This window comes from Lampetra planeri, chromosome 41 (genome assembly GCF_965212315.1).
Source record: "Lampetra planeri chromosome 41, kcLamPlan1.2.h2, whole genome shotgun sequence".
NCBI lineage: Eukaryota > Metazoa > Chordata > Hyperoartia > Petromyzontiformes > Petromyzontidae > Lampetra > Lampetra planeri.
This window is the reverse complement of record NC_136147.1, coordinates 3,482,462-3,501,905: the sequence shown is the minus strand read 5'-3', so window position 1 is coordinate 3,501,905 and position 19,444 is coordinate 3,482,462. Positions and strand designations below refer to the sequence as shown.

The following is a 19,444-nucleotide window of genomic DNA, read 5'->3' as shown; positions in this document are numbered from 1 at the left end:
CCCTCCAAACCTCTCATTCTGCAGCCGCATTTAAGAGGGGGGCGAGGGGGCGGCGCGTTTGTGTGTGCGCGCCTAGGTCACCACGGGAACCCGTGCCCCATACAGCAGCGGTAGCAGCACACAAAGACAAAGGTACCCGTGTAGCCTCTACCAGACCGGTGGGCAGCCGGCACCACATCGGTGCTGAAGTTACCGACGCCGCACCGGGTACTCGTTTTAAGGCTGAGTCTACCTAGGACCGGTTCAGATAATCGTCACTAGTGTTGGCCGTGAGCGAGAATCGAGCTGGAGTCGCCCGATTCGTAGCGCAGCGCGCTAACCACTGCGCCACCGCTCCCCACCACTTTTAACTGCAGCGCACACGACGAGTCTCGTGCAGACACGGGGAGACAAGAGGGCACCACACTCGTTCATTTATCATACATCGTACCGGAAAGTTACTAGCGTTATTATTACCGTGCTGGTGATGTAATACTTAATAAATAATGAACGATTTAAGAAGAATCATGTTTTATTATTTTTATTGATTGAAGAATGACGATGATGATGGCCATGACAATAAACTCATGATCGCGATGATGGTTGAACATTTTTTGATTGTGATTATTTTCATCATCGTTTGAGATACTTTGAAGGTATTCATTCATCCAGCAATGGAAATACACTCACTGGTGATTGGGATGATGATGATCAAGGTAGTGTTGGGAAGTTTTTTATCCAGCAGTGGATCGGCAATGGATGATCATGGTTATATTTATCACCACCCGAATTCTTGAACATAAACACGATGACATATTGACGCCGCTGCACGGCTATGAACTCAAGGGAAGGTGGCGAGATGTTAACTACCTCGCCTGGTATACAGGAGGTCGTGGGTTCGATCCCGACCCTGACGAAGCCTGTATATTTGTAGTTTGCGTGTCTCTCTCTCCATGGTCGCGTGGATTTTCTCCGATTTCATCCGGGTTTTCTCTTCACATTTAGAATCAACATCACGCGTTTAGAGTATATGTCTGCTGGTAAACAGTATGGTACGCTTATGCACAGATTGTGAAGTGAAGAGACGATCACTCTGGAACTTTATCGCACACTGCTCAGTTTATACCGACAATAACCCGGTGTCAATTCCAGTGTTCTTACAACAGTTGTCTTCCTGTATAAACTGAGACGTGTGTGTGTGTATCTGTGAGTGACCTGCGTGTATGTGTATGGAAGAAGCTCGTGAAGAACGCTGCTGGTCAGTTGAAGGCAGTCGCCCTCCAACAACAACGGAGGGCAGAGGAGTGACGCTCACAGCAAGTTGGCACAGCTGGTGCACAGCTGGGGCACAGTTGGTGCATAGGCCAGTTATCTCAGTCAGCCAAGCCATGGCACCTGGGTCTGTCCCGTGACCTCCTCCTGTCAGCGAAGCCTTCGGCACTTCACGTGGCCTCAAAGTGCACCTGGCCTGGCACAGACGCCGTGAGGACGGCGGGTATTGTTATTGGTGTGAGTGTTTGCGTGAGTGGTTATGTCAGTGTGCGCGTATGTACGCGTGTTTGAGTGGAGGGGAGCGGTGGCGCAGCGGTTAGCGCGCTGCGATACGAACACGGCGACACGGGTTCGATTTCCCCGCTCACGGCCAACACCATTGACGATTATTTCAACCGGTCCTGTGCCTCCCCTCGGTCGACTCAACCTCAAATGAGTACCTGGTGCGGTGTGAGCAAACATCTGCACCCACCGTCCCGTGCCGTTCATATTAATGGGTGCTCGCTAACAGCACTTGCCCCAGCATTCTGTGCAGGCTATACGGGGGATCTTTGTCTTTGTCTTGAGTGTGTGAACCCAGATACATTGGATTGCCAGCCACGTCTAACATCAGTGGCGAGTGAACCGGTGCTACGTCTTCACCCCTAGGTCGACTCAGCCTTTAATATATACAGCTGGTTGCATGAAAGTGTGCATGATTCGGATCACAGTCACAGTCCGTCTGCGCTCGAGCGTGCTTGTACCTGCGCTACAAAGACAAAGATCCCCCGTATAGCCTGCACAGAATGTTGGGGCAAGTGCTGTTAGCAAGGAACCCCTATGAAGACCGGACCGGCACACGAGGGGGGGTGGCCAGCACCACGCCCGACCGCCTTTGTCTCCCCAGTGGCGTTGTTTATACACACCGCACCGGGTGCTCATTTGAGGCTGAGTCGACCTGGGGGGACGGAGAGGGGAAGGTTTCAGACATTCACACGGCAGCCACTAGAGGGCACCGCAGTCTCACGCAATCGCCCCAGCATTGACGTCAATAGGAGCGGTGGTGCAGCGGTTAGCGCACTACGAACCTGGCCAACTACCCGGGTTCGATTCTCCCACTCACGGCCAACACCCTGTGACGATTATCTGAGCCGGTCCTGGGCCTGCCCTAGGTCGACTCAGCCTCAAATGAGTATCTGCTGCGATGTGTAAATATCGCCACTAGGGAGACAAAGGCGGCCGGGCGTGGTGTTGGCCACCCACACCAGGGCTGAAAGATTAATCGATTTCAAATCGAAATTGAAACAATGGGATTAGCAAATCGCAAAAAAGGCTGCGATTTGAAAAGTCGAGTAATTTAATTGACTCGTTGACCCATTAGGAATAAGCTTAATATCGTTAATTATATTTACGAGATGTTCAGAGTTTTTGATGAACGAAGAGGTCTTACCGATGTAGGGCTGTATTTGTTTAGTTAGGGGCCGTCCATATATGACGTCACGCACCTAGGGGGGTGGGGGTCAGACATTTGTGACAATGTGTGACGAGGGGGGGGGTTTGAGAAATGTGACGTCACATCAAAATGCGTAACTTTAAATAAATATTAACATGTTCTACTTAATTAAATAGTCTTTTAAATAAATGCTTTCTCCTACAACATCAGAGTGCAGCGCCACATTAAATACGCACTACAATGACAATAGTTTAAAGCCATTTGAAGCATGTTTTATTTTCAAAATGGAAATATGGTTTTGGGGGGAGGGGCAGAGCTTTGTGACGTCATATTTGAGGGGGGGGGCAAAAATCGTCCAAAATCGCGTGACGTCATTTATGGACGGCCCCTTACGTATTGTGCTAATTTGTACGTGGCAGAGCCTATTGTACTAACTATGGGTCTTAATGGGACATCAGGTTTGTGAATTTTTGGTAGCCCATAAAGTTTTGGTGGTTGTGATGCCCTTGGTTTGATCAGGTATCGCTCTTCCTTGGGAATTGATGACTTGGCAATGATTGCCGTTGTTTTTATCATTATTATACTTATGTCATACTGATGACAATACTATATTCTATCATTAAAAAATATATTTAAAAAAAAATTTAAACATTCTTTTTTATTTGTTATGTTTCGGCTTGGGTCTAATTGTCCACGCTCTACTCACGTTTGGCCCTTTTACGTTATAGCAACTTTCGGGGCCACTTCCTGGAATTCTTCCATTACTCGCACGGTACATTTCATTAAAGCGTGTTTTAAAAAATATTAAATATTACTTTTACGTTCCAATGTGAGCACCTGGTGCGGCGTGTACAATAATCGCCGCTGGGGGGAGGGGGGAAGACAAAGGCGGCCGGGCGTGGTTAGCTGGCCCACCCACCCCCACCCATCCCCACCACGTGCGTTGTCAAGCCGGCGGTCTCTCCCCAACAGCACTTGCCCCAACAGCCTGTAGAGGGCTACACGGGGCGGGGAACTTTGTCTTTGTGTAGTGGGGAGGCGTTTCTCGTCGCAGCCAACCGGGTTCAGTGACGAACACCACCATCATCACCACCACCACCATCATCACGAACATCATCATCACCACATAATCACCACCACGACCACCACCATCACTGCCGGACTGTCCCTGCCGCCTCCTCCACTCACTCAAGCGATGGCCGATACTGCTGGGAAAGTATGGACAGCCTTTCACCACTAGCTGCTGTCGATTTAGGCCGCTACTCCTACTGCTGCTGTTGTAGTTTATGCTGCTGCTGTTGTTGCTGTAGTTTATGCTGCTGCTGTAGTAGTAGTTTATGCTGCTGTTGATGTTGTTGCTGTAGTTTATGTTGCTGCTGTTGTTGATGCTGATGTTGTAGTAGTAGTTTATGCTGCTGTTGATGTTGTTGCTGTAGTTTATGTTGCTGCTGTTGTTGATGCTGATGTTGTTGTAGTTTATGCTGCTGCTGTTGCTGTAGTTTATGCTGCTGATTTTGTTGTAGTTTATGCTGCTGTTAATGTTGTTGCTGTAGTTTATGCTGCTGCTGTAGTAGTAGTTTATGCTGCTGTTGATGTTGCTGTAGTTTATGCTGCTGCTGTTGTTGTTGCTGTAGTTGATGCTGATGTTGTTGTAGTTTATGCTGCTGCTGTTGTTGTTGCTGTAGTTTATGTTGCTGCTGCTGTTGTAGTTTATGTTGCTGCTGTTGTAGTTTATGCTGCTGCTGTTGTAGTTTATGCTGCTGTTGCTGTAGTTTATGCTGCTGCTGTTGTAGTTTATGCTGCTGTTGCTGTAGTTTATGCTGCTGCTGTTGTAGTTTATGCTGCTGTTGCTGTAGTTTATGCTGCTGCTGTTGTAGTTTATGCTGCTGCTGTTGTTTGCTCCACTGTTACTATTGCTTCTGCTGCTGCTGTTGATTCATTTTGCTTATCTTGTTGCTAATGCTGCTGTTGTTGTTGTTGCTGCTGTTGCTTCTCTGTCACTGCTGCTCCTGTTACCGCTGCTGATGTTGTGGCTGTAGCAATGCTGTTGTTTGTGCCGCTGCTGTTGCTTGCTCCGTTACGGGGTTTGGTTTTTTTCCCAACTCCACGTTTAGAATCGAGAACACCGCTTTTGGCGACTGCGTTTTAAATCTTAGCTTCGTTGAGCTATCATCTGTGATACAGCATTGCTGTGGTGTGGCTTTTGTGGGCCCTGCCTGCTCAAATCAGTGGCGGCTCCTGCAAAATCTCTCAGGGGGGGCAAATGTCTGGATGATTAATAAGGATAAGGTCCACCCATGCAAAGGATAAATTAACAGCTTAAGCATGTAAAGGCAACTTCACTTCTTTAATATTAATGAAAAATAAAGTGACTCTTACAATACATCTTGTTTGTTTCTATACTTACTATTAATACAATCCACTCATGTTTCTTTTATTAAAGATTCCACTAGGTGGCGACAAATCATATTGTTGGATGAAACGTGCTTACGTATGATGACGTAAGCACGTTAGTGCGAGCCCTCCCGGAAGCCATAGAGAATGCATTGCAGCGCCCCCCATTCGAAAAAAAACATCTTTGAATGTAAGTCTATGGGACCACTCGGGGCGATTCTCAGCCGGAGGGAAATCGCCCAAAAAGAGGCGGTACTCCACAGAACGTAGCATGACGCTGATTGGACTATATCCAGAGGCACAGTGACGGCTAGCGTGACTCTGTGGTTGAATGACATTGGTGGTGCGTCGCCCAATCGCCCTAATGAAGAAACCGCCCCTGGCTCAAATACAAAGTCGTTTTCAGAACTTTGGCTTGCTACTCTGCTGTTCCTATGATCACTGTTACATTGTTTCATTGCTTTCATTGCTTTATTTTGGTGATTTTCGAAAAGTTTTTTGGTTTGGCCATGTTTGTTTGTTGTCGTACAGAGTTAGACTGATGGCCTTAATCTAAGTTGTCTTGTGGTTGTTGTTGTTGTTTGACTTGCATCCCACTGGGATTTTCGCACACAGCGTTGGTGTACGGTGCTTTTTGTGGAATATTTTGGGTAAACGGTACGGGTTGACAGCTTCCAGCATGTTTTATTGCCAGAAAGGGTAAAACCTCTGAATATTTGTGTACAGTTTGTGTTCCGCGGCACTGCCAATTGCACGTCCTTAAGCCAATAGGCAATTATACTGGTAGGAACGAAGTGAACCAGCCTACAATAGATTATATCGTCCGTCCGTCCGATGTCCGATTAGGTGTAGTAACATCGCCCCCTACTGCAAACACTTGGCAGGACCCTACAAAAACCTTTAGACTCAGTGAGGCTTTCCTGGCTAAACAAGTGTAACATTCCCTTATAATTCCCTGAGATAGTTTTTAATTAAAACATTTAAATTCAAAATTAACTCACAGCGGCCTAAAGCCTACAGCTAGGCCTAAAGCCTAGAACTAGGCCTCAAACTCTCCCTTAGTATCGTACCCCCGCCATTTCATTTTATTATAGCCATTCATTTGTTCGTTCCTACCAGCCCACCCCGCAGGGACCTGTTATTGCAGAAATATAAACGACCGTATACATGGTTAATGAGTAATACGCCGTTTTTTAAATCAATCATTGAACTTCATTGCAGGTTAGATGAGTTCTAACCTGCCCCGCCCGTGCCGAGTCGAACTACGAATTCCCATGTCAGCCTCACAACAACCAACAAAGTCCACTCCGCGTTTGCATGTTAACTGGAACAGAGAGCCCTCCTTGCCTGAATGGAATTTGCAACCATTGGGTCACAAGAAGAAAAAGTCCGAAAGCATTGCGGCTCGCAGTTTCAATTTGCAGCGTCACTCTGACACAAACACTGGAAGTCTGTGCCCTCTCACCCACCGTGCAGACTGCACCTCTGTGGTGATCACTCACTGAATTCTGTTGAAGCTTTACACAGGGTGGATTCGACTGACTAACTGCCAAGCCTGCGCTGCTCGGAGCCTGGGTTTGAATCCGGCGCCGCGGTGGCGAGATGTTAACTACCTCGCCTGTTTCGATTCAAAGCTTTGTGACTGCAGGGATTCATCTTCTTGGTTCTTTCGGTAAAGTCACGTAGAATGGAAATAATAAAATAATAAAAATAAAACGTAATAAAATAATTCTCACGACGTTTCGGCCACAACGCAAGCAGCCGTCCTCAGGTGAAGAACAGGTCTATCAGAAAGACAGCGTCTGAATGAACACCACCAGGCTTGGCAGCGTATATTTAAGCTGGGTTGGAGGGGGAAGAGCGCCTTGACAAAGGAATTTGCATATCAAGAGGAATTTAGCATATTTATGGGAAATGCAGGTATGTGATTAGTACTACTTATGCCCGTGCATTATGCAGGATTAGCAGCATCAACGGGTGGTGTACAGGAGAACATGGGTTCGATCCCGACCCCTGACGCCTGCTGTATATTTGGAGCTTGCGTGTTTTCCCCGTGTTCGCGTGGATTTTTATCCGTGTCCTCCTGTTTCGCCACCTACGTTTAGAATCGACATCACGCGTTTTGGAGTATTTGGCTGCTATAAATTTCCACACGATAAGCCAATTCGTTGGGCTATCATTTGTGGCCAGGTCGCTTCTGATAAAAAGCTATATAGCTCAGTGGGCCATACCTGGTCGATGCACCGTTGCAGCCCCTCCAGTTGGGGTTACTTCTGACGATGGGTTCGCTCGTTAACGCCGTTAACCCGCCCCCCCCCCCCTCTGTGTCTCTGCAGGTGATCACGTGCCGCGCCGCTGTGGCGTGGGAGCCCAAGAAGCCGCTCGTCATCGAGCAGGTGGAGGTTGAACCACCGCGCGCCCATGAAGTCCGCATCAAGGTGGGGCGAGGTTGGCACCTCCGCACGCTGTGCGGTGCGCGGTGGGGCAGGGTTAGGGACGCGGAGCCGGCTCCGCTGAGATCCTGGGCTCACGTCTGTGTTTTTTCGCCACCCGCGATTGAAGGTCTCGACTCTGAATCAAGGTGGGTTGTGAACCCGGTTATGCATGGGTCAGAGACATTGAGGCCTCGCGACTGAGTTCCTTCATACACGTCGGAGGTCGCAAACGGGTTTTGATTCCTTACCCGTACCCGGCCGCACCAAGGTCGCAAACGGGTACCCGTACCCTACCCGATACCCGGCTACCCGTACCCGGCCGGGTATCGGGTAGGGTACGGGTACCCGAGTGCGACCTCTGGGATGAAGCCATGTTGCAGGCGCGGGTGGGTTGATTCTAGGAACTTGAATTGTGAGAAGAGACAAGACGTTGGGAAATGAGTGACAAACGGTGACTCACCAGTGACTCACGGCCTACCCGTACCCGGCCGCACCAGGGTCGCAAACGGGTACCTGTACACGTACCCGGCCGGGTACGGGTAGCCGGGTTTCGGGTAGGGTACGGGTATCGGGTACCCGATTGCAACCTCTGATACACGTGCGAGTTCTGAGTGACTGATGTAAATTAGAATGATTTTTATCGAAGGGCTAGAGTAACAGACATTTGGTAGAAATACAGATGAGTCTGTGCTTATGATGAGACAAATCCAAACAGCTAAATTGGCAAATTATTTTGTACTTTGTGGATAAAGCTTGAAAGTTGGCAGGATGTCTGTTAAGACTATACGGGGAATCTTTGTCATCTATGCGGTTGGCGCGCTGCGCTACGAACCTAGCGACTCGGGTTCGATTCCCGCTCACGTCTAACACCAGTGACGATTATCTAAACCGGTCCTGGGCCTCCCCTAGGTCGGCTCAGCCTCAAATGAGTACCTGGTGCGATGTGCAAACATCGCCAATAGGGAGACAAAGGCGGCCGGACGTGGTGTTGGACACCCACCCCCTCGTATACTGTGCCGGCCTTTATAAGTGCTCGCTAACAGCACTTGCCCCTACAGTCTGTTAAGGCTATACGGGCGATCTTTGTCTTTGCAGTGGTTAGCACGCTGCACTATGAACCCGGCGGCTCGGGTTCGATTCCCGCTCACGCCCAACACCAGTAACGATTATCTGAACCGGTCACGGACCTCCCCTAGGTCGACTCAGCCTCAAATTAGTACCTGGTGCGGTGTGTAAAAACATCGCCACTGGGAAGACTAAGGCGGCCGGACGTGGTGCTGGCCACCCACCCCCTCGTGTGCCATACTGGCCTTCATCGGCGCTCCTCGCTAACAGCACTCGCCCCGACAGCCTGCGTAGCCTACACGGTGGTGGTGGTGGTGGGGAGGGATCTTTATTTTTGGGTGTGTGTTGCAGATCGTGGCGACGGGCGTGTGCCACACGGACGCGTACACGCTGGGCGGCCTGGACCCGGAGGGCGTCTTCCCCGTGGTGCTGGGGCATGAGGGCGGCGGCATCGTGGAGAGCGTTGGCGAGGGCGTCACGCGCGTGAAGCCCGGTGAGACGCGCGTGCACAGACGTACGCACGGACTTACGTCTGCAGATCCGTTTGTCTGTCCGTACGTCCGACCGTACGTCAGAGGTCGCAATCGGGTACCCGATACCCGTACCCTACCCGATACCCAGCTACCCGTACCCGGCCGGGTACGGGTACGGGTACACGTGTGCGACCCTGGTGCGGCCGGGTACGGGTAGGCCGTGAGTCACTGGTGAGTCACCGTTTTTCACTCATTTCGGGTAGGGTACGGGTATGGGTAGGGAACGGGTACCCGTACCCGGCCGGGTACGGGTACGGGTACCCATTTGCGACCCTGGTGTGGCCGGGTACGGGTACGGGTAAGGAATCAAGACCCATTTGCGACCTCTGCCGTACGTACATCCGTACTTTAGTACATCTGTCTGTCTGTCCGTGCGTATGTACGTACGTTGGCTCACTCAGCCCTGTGGGGCTCACTGCCTCCTATTTCATTGGAGAACTGAAAACGTTGCTGTTGCACTTTCTTCTGCTCCGTCCTTCAATAGTTGGGGCGCACCTACTGCTCCGGCATCGAATATAAATAGGCTATCTTTACTACTTGTAGGACGGGTTAATTATTCTCATTCGACAGGTTAATTATTGTCATCTGCTCCTCACTTGCCAGTGACTCGTGCGTGATCGCTGCAAAGTCATTGGCCGCGAAACCGATTGCTTGAACAACGAAATACAGACGACACACCCTACCTATTAAGCGCTCGTTTGTTTATGAAGGTAAGCAATCATCGTGATGTGTATGCTGATTTACATTTGTTTCTTTTAATCCCAGCCAAAACTCCCTCCCCCCACCGTGACCCCGGATATTCGGGAGGTCACGGTACTTCGATCCAGCGATGAGAACGTGCCCTGGGTGTTACCGCTGCCTGTGTCCGTGTGTTGCAGGCGATGCTGTGATTCCTCTCTACATCCCGCAGTGTGGGGAGTGCAAATTCTGCCTGAGCCCCAAGACGAACCTCTGCCAGAAAATCAGGTTTGTGCTGAGCCCGTTCGCTTGCTTGCCCAGTGTTTATTAATGCAATATACAGTATTGCTTCATCTCTTGGGCGATGTGCCCAAGTATCACACGCCAGGGTGGCACGGTGCCAAGTTACCACGGTGCTACGTTCCAAATAAAGCCGTCTTGATAAGAGCGTACCTAATTCGCCCGTGTAACGTGCTCGAATACTCGACGGATTTTCCATTGCACTCTCGGCATTCGCCGAGAGTGCAATGGAAAATCCTGAGCAACCGTAACACGGACGCGGACAATGCTAACCCCAACAGGCGCAGAGTTGAGAGGTTTTTTTGTCGCGAGTCTTCTCCTGATGGCTTCGATCGCCCTGCCCTCGTAACTCGGCGCACCCGCCTGTCGATCCGGCTTCTCCGGCCTCGGGCTTCCCCACCGGTCGGTCGGTCAGGGTAACGCAGGGCCAGGGACTGATGCCAGACGGAACGTCACGCTTCTCCTGTCGGGGCCAGCGCCTATTCCACTTCATGGGCACGAGCACGTTCTCCGAGTTCACCGTGGTGGCCGACGTGTCCGTGGCCAAGGTGTCGCCGGCCGCGCCGCTCGACCGCGTCTGCCTGCTGGGGTGCGGCGTCGCCACGGGATACGGCGCCGCCCTCAACACCGCCAAGGTGGGGGGGGGGGGGGTGGTGACGGTGGGGGAGTTCGGAAAAATGCGTCGGCTCCGCCAACGGTCTTCGTCTTAACTGCGTTACGGCACGCGTTGGTGTGGAGGAGCGGAGCGGCGGGCCGTGATTTTTGTTTACGTCGAGGCGGTTTGATGAGCCAGGCGATTGTGTTTTTTTCGGTAAAGTCACGTAGGTAAAAAATCCTTCTTCAGGTGGGGACAACGTAGAGAAAGCACAACCGCTGAAGTGTGTCTAAGAGATGGCTGTGACGAGGAATTATATAGTCGCGGGGGATGGAGGGAGGGGAGGGGCCAGGGTGAGTGTGTGGGCGATGTGAGGAACGGGGTGGGTGCAACGTACGGAGTTCAAACTGAAGCTTTGTGATGCCGGGGGCGGAAGTAGATAAGGAAGCTAAGATTAAGCAGTCTTTTGTTATGCTGCCGCGAGGGGGGGGGGGGGTAAATTGCGCAAGCTGAAGACGATTGTTGCGGTCCAGAGTAGGCGGAGTGCGTCGAGGCGACGAGTCGGCAGAGGAGTGGGCGGAGTGGGCAGAGGTCACAGAAGGGTTCCAGTGCGCAGCGGTGGCTGTGTCGGTGATGCCGAAGTATTGTGAGAGCCGTGCTCGGTGTCCCGTGATGAATACGTTTGCAGGGTGGGTGCCCCGTTCACCGCTGAACCTCGGAACGCGCGAGCGGTTCGCGTTAATTTTATTCAAGAGAGGCTTACAGCGCCGTCGTTTTTAAAGACGTTGTGCTCGCCGCAAAGAACCGCAGCGACGTGAACGCAACTCTATAATAGCTGGTGCCAAACTGGGCCACAAGCCCCTGCCGCATGACCTCGTAGGAGCCTACGTAAGTTTTTCTTGAGAATGGAAGAGGTTTCAAATGGTAGAACTAGGAGGGTGGGTGGTTGCCACAGCGGTACGAGCGCTGGGCAGGCATCGCCGAGATGTCCCGGGTTTGAAGGAGCGGTGCCAGTTGAGTGCCCTGAGCCTCTGAGCCACCCCGGCCACCACCTCGGCCACCACCTCGGCCACCACCTCGGCCACCACCTCGGCCACCACCTCGGACACCACCTCGGCCACCACCTCGGCCACTCGACGTTTCGACGGAGCGACTGAGCCGCGCGCGTGTGGACCGCCGTTGCCACTTGACCCCCGCCGCTCACCCGCGTGGCGCCGCCCGGCCAGGTGGAGCCCGGCTCCACGTGCGCCGTTTTCGGCCTGGGCGCCGTCGGCCTCGCCGCCATCATGGGGTGCCAGGCGGCGGGCGCCAGCCGCATCATCGGGGTCGACATCAACCCGGGCAAGTTCGAGACGGCGCGCACGTTCGGGGCGACCGAGTTCCTCAACCCCAAGGACCACGCGAAGCCGGTGGAGCAGGTGCTCGCGGAGATGACCGACGGTGGCGTCGACTACTCCTTCGAGTGCATCGGCAACGTCGGCACCATGGTGCGTCGGCGGGGGGGCGGGGGAGGGGGGGCGGGGGGGGCGGGGGAGGGGGGGCGGGGGGGCGGGGGAGGGGGGGGCGGGGGAGGGGGGGGGCGGGGGAGGGGGGGCGGGGGGGGCGGGGGAGGGGGGCGGAGGGTGTCACAGACACCATAACCGCGCACGGCCGCTCGAGTTGACGCGCTGGTCCCCCGACTAAATGTGGACATTAGCGACTCGGGCGACGAGAGCAGCGCCGGTCTGTGTGAATGGGGGCTCCGTTTTGATCGCGTGCATCGAGCGGGGGGGGGGGGGGGGTGTTCACTCAAATACTCATTTGGTTGTGACAAAAATACCAACTGGCAGAATCTCCCCCCTCCCCTGTTGGGGGCATCGTGTGTGCCCCCACCCCCCCACACGTGGCTATACTGCAGCAGAGCATTGGAATGGATGAGATGGGATTTTTGGCGTAAGGTACTTTTGAGTTGCCGAAGCATTTAAGCGCCCTCGCTATATGAAAGAAAAAAAACGAGACTGCAAACCCGAGACAAATTGATTTTCGAATTTAATTGCTCATCTCCATCGAATCGCTGGGGCAGGTAAAGAATCATTACATGCCAAGTTATAGTTGCCGGTGTGTACGAGATATAAAAAAAAAGAGAAACAATTCAAATGAGACCGCAAAAAAGTAATTTAAACTACAGATTCTTAACGGCGGCAACGACTTAAGCTTTGCCGGCAGTTTTTATTCGTACCACAGAACGATTGCCGTGGGCGTGGTAACGTAACATCGATGCCCTGCAAGTCTGACGTTTTCGCCGCGTAAACCCTTGCCGTCACAAGCGCTCGGCACTGGAGGCGACCCACAAGGGCTGGGGCGTCAGCGTCATCATCGGGGTGGCTGCAGCCGGCCAGGAGGTCGCGACGAAGCCCTTCATGCTCGTCCTGGGGCGCACCTGGAAGGGCACCGCCTTTGGGGGTACGTTGGAGATGCCACTGGGTCTTCATGCTCTACAGATGTAGATGCCACTGCTTCTTCATATTCTGTAGATGCAGATGCCACTGGTTCTTCATGTTCTGCAGATGTAGATGCCACTGGTTCTTCATGTTCTGCAGATGTAGATGCCACTGGTTCTTCATGTTCTGCAGATATAGATACCAACTGGTTCTTCATATTCTGTAGATGTAGATGCCACTGATTCTTCATGTTCTGTCGATGTAGATGCCACTGGTTCTTCATGTTCTGTCGATGTAGATGCCACTGGTTCTTCATGTTCTGTCGATGTAGATACCAACTGGTTCTTCATGCTCTGTAGATGTAGATGTCACTGGTTCTTCATGTTCTGCAGCTGTAGATGCAACTGGTTCTTCATATTCTGTCGATGTAGATACCACCTGGTTCTTCACGTTCTGCAGATGTAGATGCCACTGGTTCTTCACATTTTGCAGATGTAGATGCCACAACCGCCAACTATTGCGCGAGAGTTGAACTTACGACTCTCGGTCCGAACAGGCAACTGGGCATACGGACCATGTTCGTTCGTATCTCTAAAAGTTCGTAAATCAAATGTTTACACTATGGGAACCTCATTTGCCAGTAAAAATATGATAATTGTTTTTTTACCCTTCTATCTGGCAACAAAACTGACACATTTTTACAAGGAGTCATGTTCGCATAGACCGCAATACCTGCAGTCATAATACAAACAAAAGACATAACTCTGATAATGTGCACTGTCCTTGAAGTTGATTGGTCCACACCCGAGACAGTGCACATTATCAGAGTTATGTCTTTTGTTTGTATTATGACTGCAGGTATTGCGGTCTATGCGAACATGACTCCTTGTAAAAAAGGTGTCAGTTTTGTTGCCAGATAGAAGGGTAAAAAACCAATTATCAAATCAAATGTTCTAAAGTAGAGGATAAGAACCAGGTCTGATTCTGATATCGCTCACCCACAGCCTCTCTGACGCCACCGGGACTGTTCCGGACAAACGGCGGTGGGGGAGGGGGGGGGGAACCGTGTTTGTTAATCTGTGAATAGCACCCGGAGCGACGTTGGTGGCAGCGTACATGTGACGGGTCTCGTGCGTGTGACCGCGTGCGCGCAACGCCAGGGTGGAAGAGCGTGGAGAGCGTGCCGCGCCTGGTGGATGACTACCTCGCCAAGAAGTTGAAGGTGGACGAGTTTGTGACCCACACGCTGCCCCTCGCCGAGATCAACCAGGCGTTTGACCTGATGCACGAGGGCAAGAGGTGAGCGGGCGGCAGTCCATGACGGCAGCAGGGAGCGGAGGCTCGCGTACTCGCAGACACAAAGATCCCCCGTGTAGCATTTAACAGACTGTTGGGGCAAGTGCCGTTAGCGAGCACCTGTGAAGGCCGGCACGGCGCATGAAGGGGTAGGTGGCCAACACCACGCCCGGCCGCCTGTCTCCCTAGTGGTAACTTATTTGAGGCTGAGTCGACCTAGGGGAGGCCCAGGACCCGTTCAGATAATCGTCACTGGTGTTGGCCGTGAGCGGGAATCGAGCTCGGATTGCCTGGTTTTGTCGGGCAGCGCGCTAACCGCTTCGCTTCCGCTCCTAACAGACAGACGCACAAACAAGCATGTAGACACGTACGTAGGCATGCTTAACACACACACAAACATGCGGGCATTCCCCTGTATAGCTGTGTAGACTGTCAGGGCAAGTGCTGTCAGCAAGTACCCACTAAGCTGGCACAGCGCACGTGCGGCTGGCATGGCCGGCAGCGTGCCCGCCCTCCTTCGTCTCCCGAGCGCCACCGATGTTTTACGCGCGGAATCATTCGCGGGGGAAAAAAGCATGAGGATTGATTGAATTTTGGCGAAGGCAGCAGAGGCCTCATTGAGCTTTAATTGTACGACACGAGCGAGGCGGGGGGCAGTTGATGAAACCATGGCTTTGCACGCGGTCAGAGACCCCGAAGCAGTTACGACCGAAGCCAAACCTCAGCGGCAAAACGCAACGCAACAAATGAACCTCATGGCGGCAAGCCGGCTCTCGAATAATGTCCGTGATGCAGTAATTTTTAGTCCGTTGATGGCCTGCGATGCGGCAATCGACTCGTCTCGATGAGCTGTACACGATGCACTATGGTGCATACGAGCGTTCAGGGCTTTAGCGCAATCGTCCTCGCTGTGTTTCGACATCGCGGAGTGCAACTGATTTCGGATTGATTGGTACCCCAGTCGCGGAGTTAAGTACACCCCTGGGAAAAAGTGTCTCAGAAAAAAAGTTTTAATTGCCTCGGCCATTTTGTATCATTTAGTACCCCGGGGTACCGCCATGAGGATCGATTAATCCCCCCCCTTCTCTTGTAGATGTATGCACCTGGGCTCCGTGTGTTTTGACGTGCTTTTGAAATCTCATGGTTGAGAAATACTTTCAAATGTTTCGATGAATGGCCCTCAAGTGACGTCACTGCAAGGTCCACTCCCATAACTGCGTACGACGGTCGTGGTAGCAGCAGCAGTAGTTAAGAGCCTTTCGTCAATCCATCTGCTGGATAATCACTTGAATTTATAAAGCATCCAGACGCATGAGCGTCTCAAGACGCTGGCGCAAGGCAACCGTATAAATATAAATTACAAGCCCAAACGGATATTGAACATCTCAATATCAAAATAACAAGGAACACAACTCGTGAATATGCATGGATTTTGTAACGCTTTCCAACACGTGCTTGTCCTTCAGTGTTTTTTAACCAGCGATAACATTAGCTCTCGCACCCGTGTGCACACGCTGCAATGAAACAATAGGAGCTTGCACAGAGCTCTCTCTGCCTGGGGAAGGTTCGCAAATCACTCCTTGATCAACCTGGGCCCTCATTTTGAACATCCAAGCCCCAAACGGCAACAGAACTTCACGCGAAAGTTCCAATCGTGTCGGGAGATTTATCTTGCAAAAATCGTTACAGACATACGGGACACGGCAAATTCATTATCGCTTTTCAATTTGGTTGGAAGGCATTAATGTTTCTATATTTTTTTTTATCAAAATCGAGGATTGTACAGATTGAGCAGCAGTGGTTTTCTTCAAAAGTTCTAATTCTCGTGGGACATATCCCAGCTCTTGGGTAGGTATCCAGTGGTGGTGGCCGGCCCCATGGGAGCCTTGAGCAAGGATTATTTGCGACCCGCCCCAGCGCGCTTATAAACTCCCAGCGATATGACGAGAGAGCGAGATCTAGACGTGGGACAGAGGTGTTGTAATATTGGAGGCAGCTTGAGATGCAGCGAAGTGCGACAGATGTTAACAAAGACGGATACGAACAAGGTCTAGATGAGATCATCTTTTCACGTTATTCTGGGTTGAGATTGTTTTTATTAGGCTCGTAGCTCACGTTCGTTTCTCCGCCATAATTTCTCGTGAATTTTTGGGCCCCCTCTTAACGCACAGCGATGGCACCTGTCAAGGTAAGAGCGTTGTTTTGGTTGCTTTTTCACTCGTAGAGGCAGACACTGCCGAGCGACAACGTTCCGATTCAACTGGCACCCGGGGGGAGGAGGGTAAGCCATCGGTGGTGGTCGGGTGGTGAAAAGAGCACAGCCGCCGCCGAGTGCGCAGTTGTTCGATTCCCGTCGCTTGTCAGACTGACGGAATGAAAGAGCTACGGCTGGGTCCAGTACGTCTTTACGACCGGTGCCATTCCCACCAGGCACACGTTCTGGGCGCGTCTGACTTCCCCCAGAGCATCTTATAATCCGGCGAATACGGTAATCATCAAGAGTAGGTTATTTTGTACGCCAGTGCAATAGCCCGTGGCCCACAATTAAGATATATTCATATAAATTTCACAACACGTGGCTACAATGTTCACAAGAAAAATATTTTTCGCCAAAACGCCACCATTATCCACATCGCGAGCGACGGCGCTTGAAATCCGCAGTGCGCGCCGTGTTTCAGCCACTCCCTTAGAGATGTCGTCAAAGTCATCTTCTTGGTTCTTTCGGTAAAGTCACATAGAAGGGAAATAATAAAAATAAAACATAAAATAATTCTCACGACGTTTCGGCCACAACGCAAGCAGCCGTCCTCAGGTGAAGAACAGGTCTGTCGAAAAGACAGAGTCTGACAGACCTATTCTTCACCTGAGGACGGCTGCTTGCATTGTGGCCGAAACTTCGTGAGAATTATTTTATTATGTTTTATTTGTATTATTTCCATTCCACGTGACTTTACCGAAAGAACCAAGAAGATGAATCCATGCAGTCACGAAAGCTTTAAATCGAAAAATGTCGTCAAAGCTTAATATTTACACCGTTCTTCCCGTGCAGTCCACATCGAGATGCCCAGTCCACCAAATTTGTGACCGTGCTGTTGGCACACATCGGCCTACTCTCGTTTCAAATAACGTAACAGGATCTTAAACGTCCGCCGTGAAGCAGACCCCGTGGGTATTCATTTAAAGGTTTAATCCACCCGCAGTATGAACGTGCGTGGGCCAATGGTCCCACACCGCTGCCTCTGCAGTAAAGTGGCGAATTCGCGAGCGCTGGGGCACACGTCGCCTCGAAGATGTGAATCTGGTCCAACATACGGTCCAACTGCAGTGGCAGGAGAAAAGAAACCTTGATGTTCTGCAGGTGGGAAGGGAGGGGGGGCCTGTAGCGCATATCGAGTACTGCATTGCAAGTCGGCCGGTTGGCTGATTATGACTAATAACAGGCAGCGAATTTTTAAGTGATAAATATATGCACATGACAGAGCCCTTTTGTCAATCCGCTGTTGGGCCACGTGAGGTTATTTGATTACACTTGGGCAAGCTGGGGTGTACAGATGTGGAGAGAGGGGTGGCGTATAGAAGTACAGTACAAGAAAGGACTTTGCTGCACACCACAAAGCCTCGGAGCAGCTGCTTAGCACGGAGTTGCAGGCGATTTAAGCCGTGCGATTTGATTGCCCTGGCGTGGTGGATCCCGGCTAAACACCCCCCCCTTTCAAGAGGGCCGGCTTAAATAACTCAACGTCGATTCATCACCAGTAACTTCCACTGGTAGCGAGAGGCAATTAGAATGACTCTTCAATAAATCATACAATGCATCAATCCATAAGAAACTCTAAACTCTAAGCTAAACAATGCGTGCATTGAATCGCCGCCTGCATGTAGAACTTGTTTCGCACCGTACGTAACCAACCTTGCGAATGGTAGGCGCGGGCTAAGGACAGCAAACTAAACACGAAAAGCAGTTTTGTAAGAACTGGCATTTTTCAATCCCGTGAAAGTTGTAATGTTTCCACGCGAATCCCTGCAGCTGCCCAAGGTCTGTGCTGCTGCCGCCGCTGGCACCTTCATCGCAATATTAAGAGAATCGATTATTCGTGAATTGAATCTTGACCCTGAATTGCGACAATTCAAATCATGGGGGAAAGGGAGGGGGTAGGTGAATCGTGACACCCTTGCAACTCGGTGAAGTCCAACATTTCACGGGTCGTGCTCAAAACATGGGGTGATGTGGCACCTACTCCCCCCCACCCCCCCCCAGTCAAGTTACAGCAATGTGCACATCCCTCTATCTGTACAGCATTCCACATTCACACATAGAACTAAACTAAAAAACTATTTTTATTTTACCATGTAAGGCTCACTTTGCTATGTAGCTCATTTTCAGTAGCGACCCGGCCACAAATGATAGCTCAGCTGATTATCATGTGGAAATTTCTAGCAGCCGAATACTCTAAACGCACGTTGTTTCTAAATGCGGAGAGGAAAACTGCAGAGCCCGGAGAAAAATCCACACCATCACGGTGAGAGACATGCAAACTACGAATACACAGGCGTCAGGGTCGGGATCGAACTCACGACTTCCTGTATACCAGACGAGGTAGTTAACATCTCACCACCGTGGCGGCCTGGCACGTCGTGGAATCATGTGGGATCGTGACAACTTGGAAATGCCTCCGTGCAGCGGTGGATTAATCGCGGCCGATGATGATGATTTTGCTTGCGGGGGCGGGGCAACACTCTGCACTGTCATCTCCTGGCACCACCTCGCAGTCCTGTGCCTACAACACCTAGCAAGCCCTCGTGGTCACCAGTCCCAAGTGCTAACCAAGCTGGGCTCTGCTTAGCTTGAGATTTGATGGGATCGGACGCATTCATGGCGATTTGTTCAGAGGCAAATAGGTGCGAATTGTATTCTTTTAGTCTGCAGAAATCGGCCCTTGTTCTGAACTGATATATTTTTTTTATCTCTTCAGCACATTTATACTCGATGTAAGAGTGCACCCGCTTGAGTACAAATTCTTTAGTTGCCCTAGGAGATGTAGGAT

The 19,444-nt window shown here is 51.3% G+C and overlaps 1 protein-coding gene across 1 annotated transcript in view; it reads left to right on the top strand.

Moving 5' to 3' along the window:
- The first annotated feature begins 3,737 nt into the window (after positions 1-3,737).
- The window catches only part of LOC144732096 (alcohol dehydrogenase class-3-like), a 17,821-nt gene continuing 2,114 nt past the window's right edge, over positions 3,738-19,444 (top strand). The window contains exons 1-8 of the mRNA XM_078613364.1: positions 3,738-3,899; positions 7,414-7,515; positions 8,929-9,070; positions 9,989-10,076; positions 10,504-10,723; positions 11,910-12,170; positions 12,990-13,125; positions 14,264-14,402. Coding sequence (XP_078469490.1) covers positions 3,879-3,899; positions 7,414-7,515; positions 8,929-9,070; positions 9,989-10,076; positions 10,504-10,723; positions 11,910-12,170; positions 12,990-13,125; positions 14,264-14,402 — 1,109 coding nt within the window. The 5' untranslated portion in view covers positions 3,738-3,878. The remainder of the gene's footprint in view (positions 3,900-7,413; positions 7,516-8,928; positions 9,071-9,988; positions 10,077-10,503; positions 10,724-11,909; positions 12,171-12,989; positions 13,126-14,263; positions 14,403-19,444) is intronic.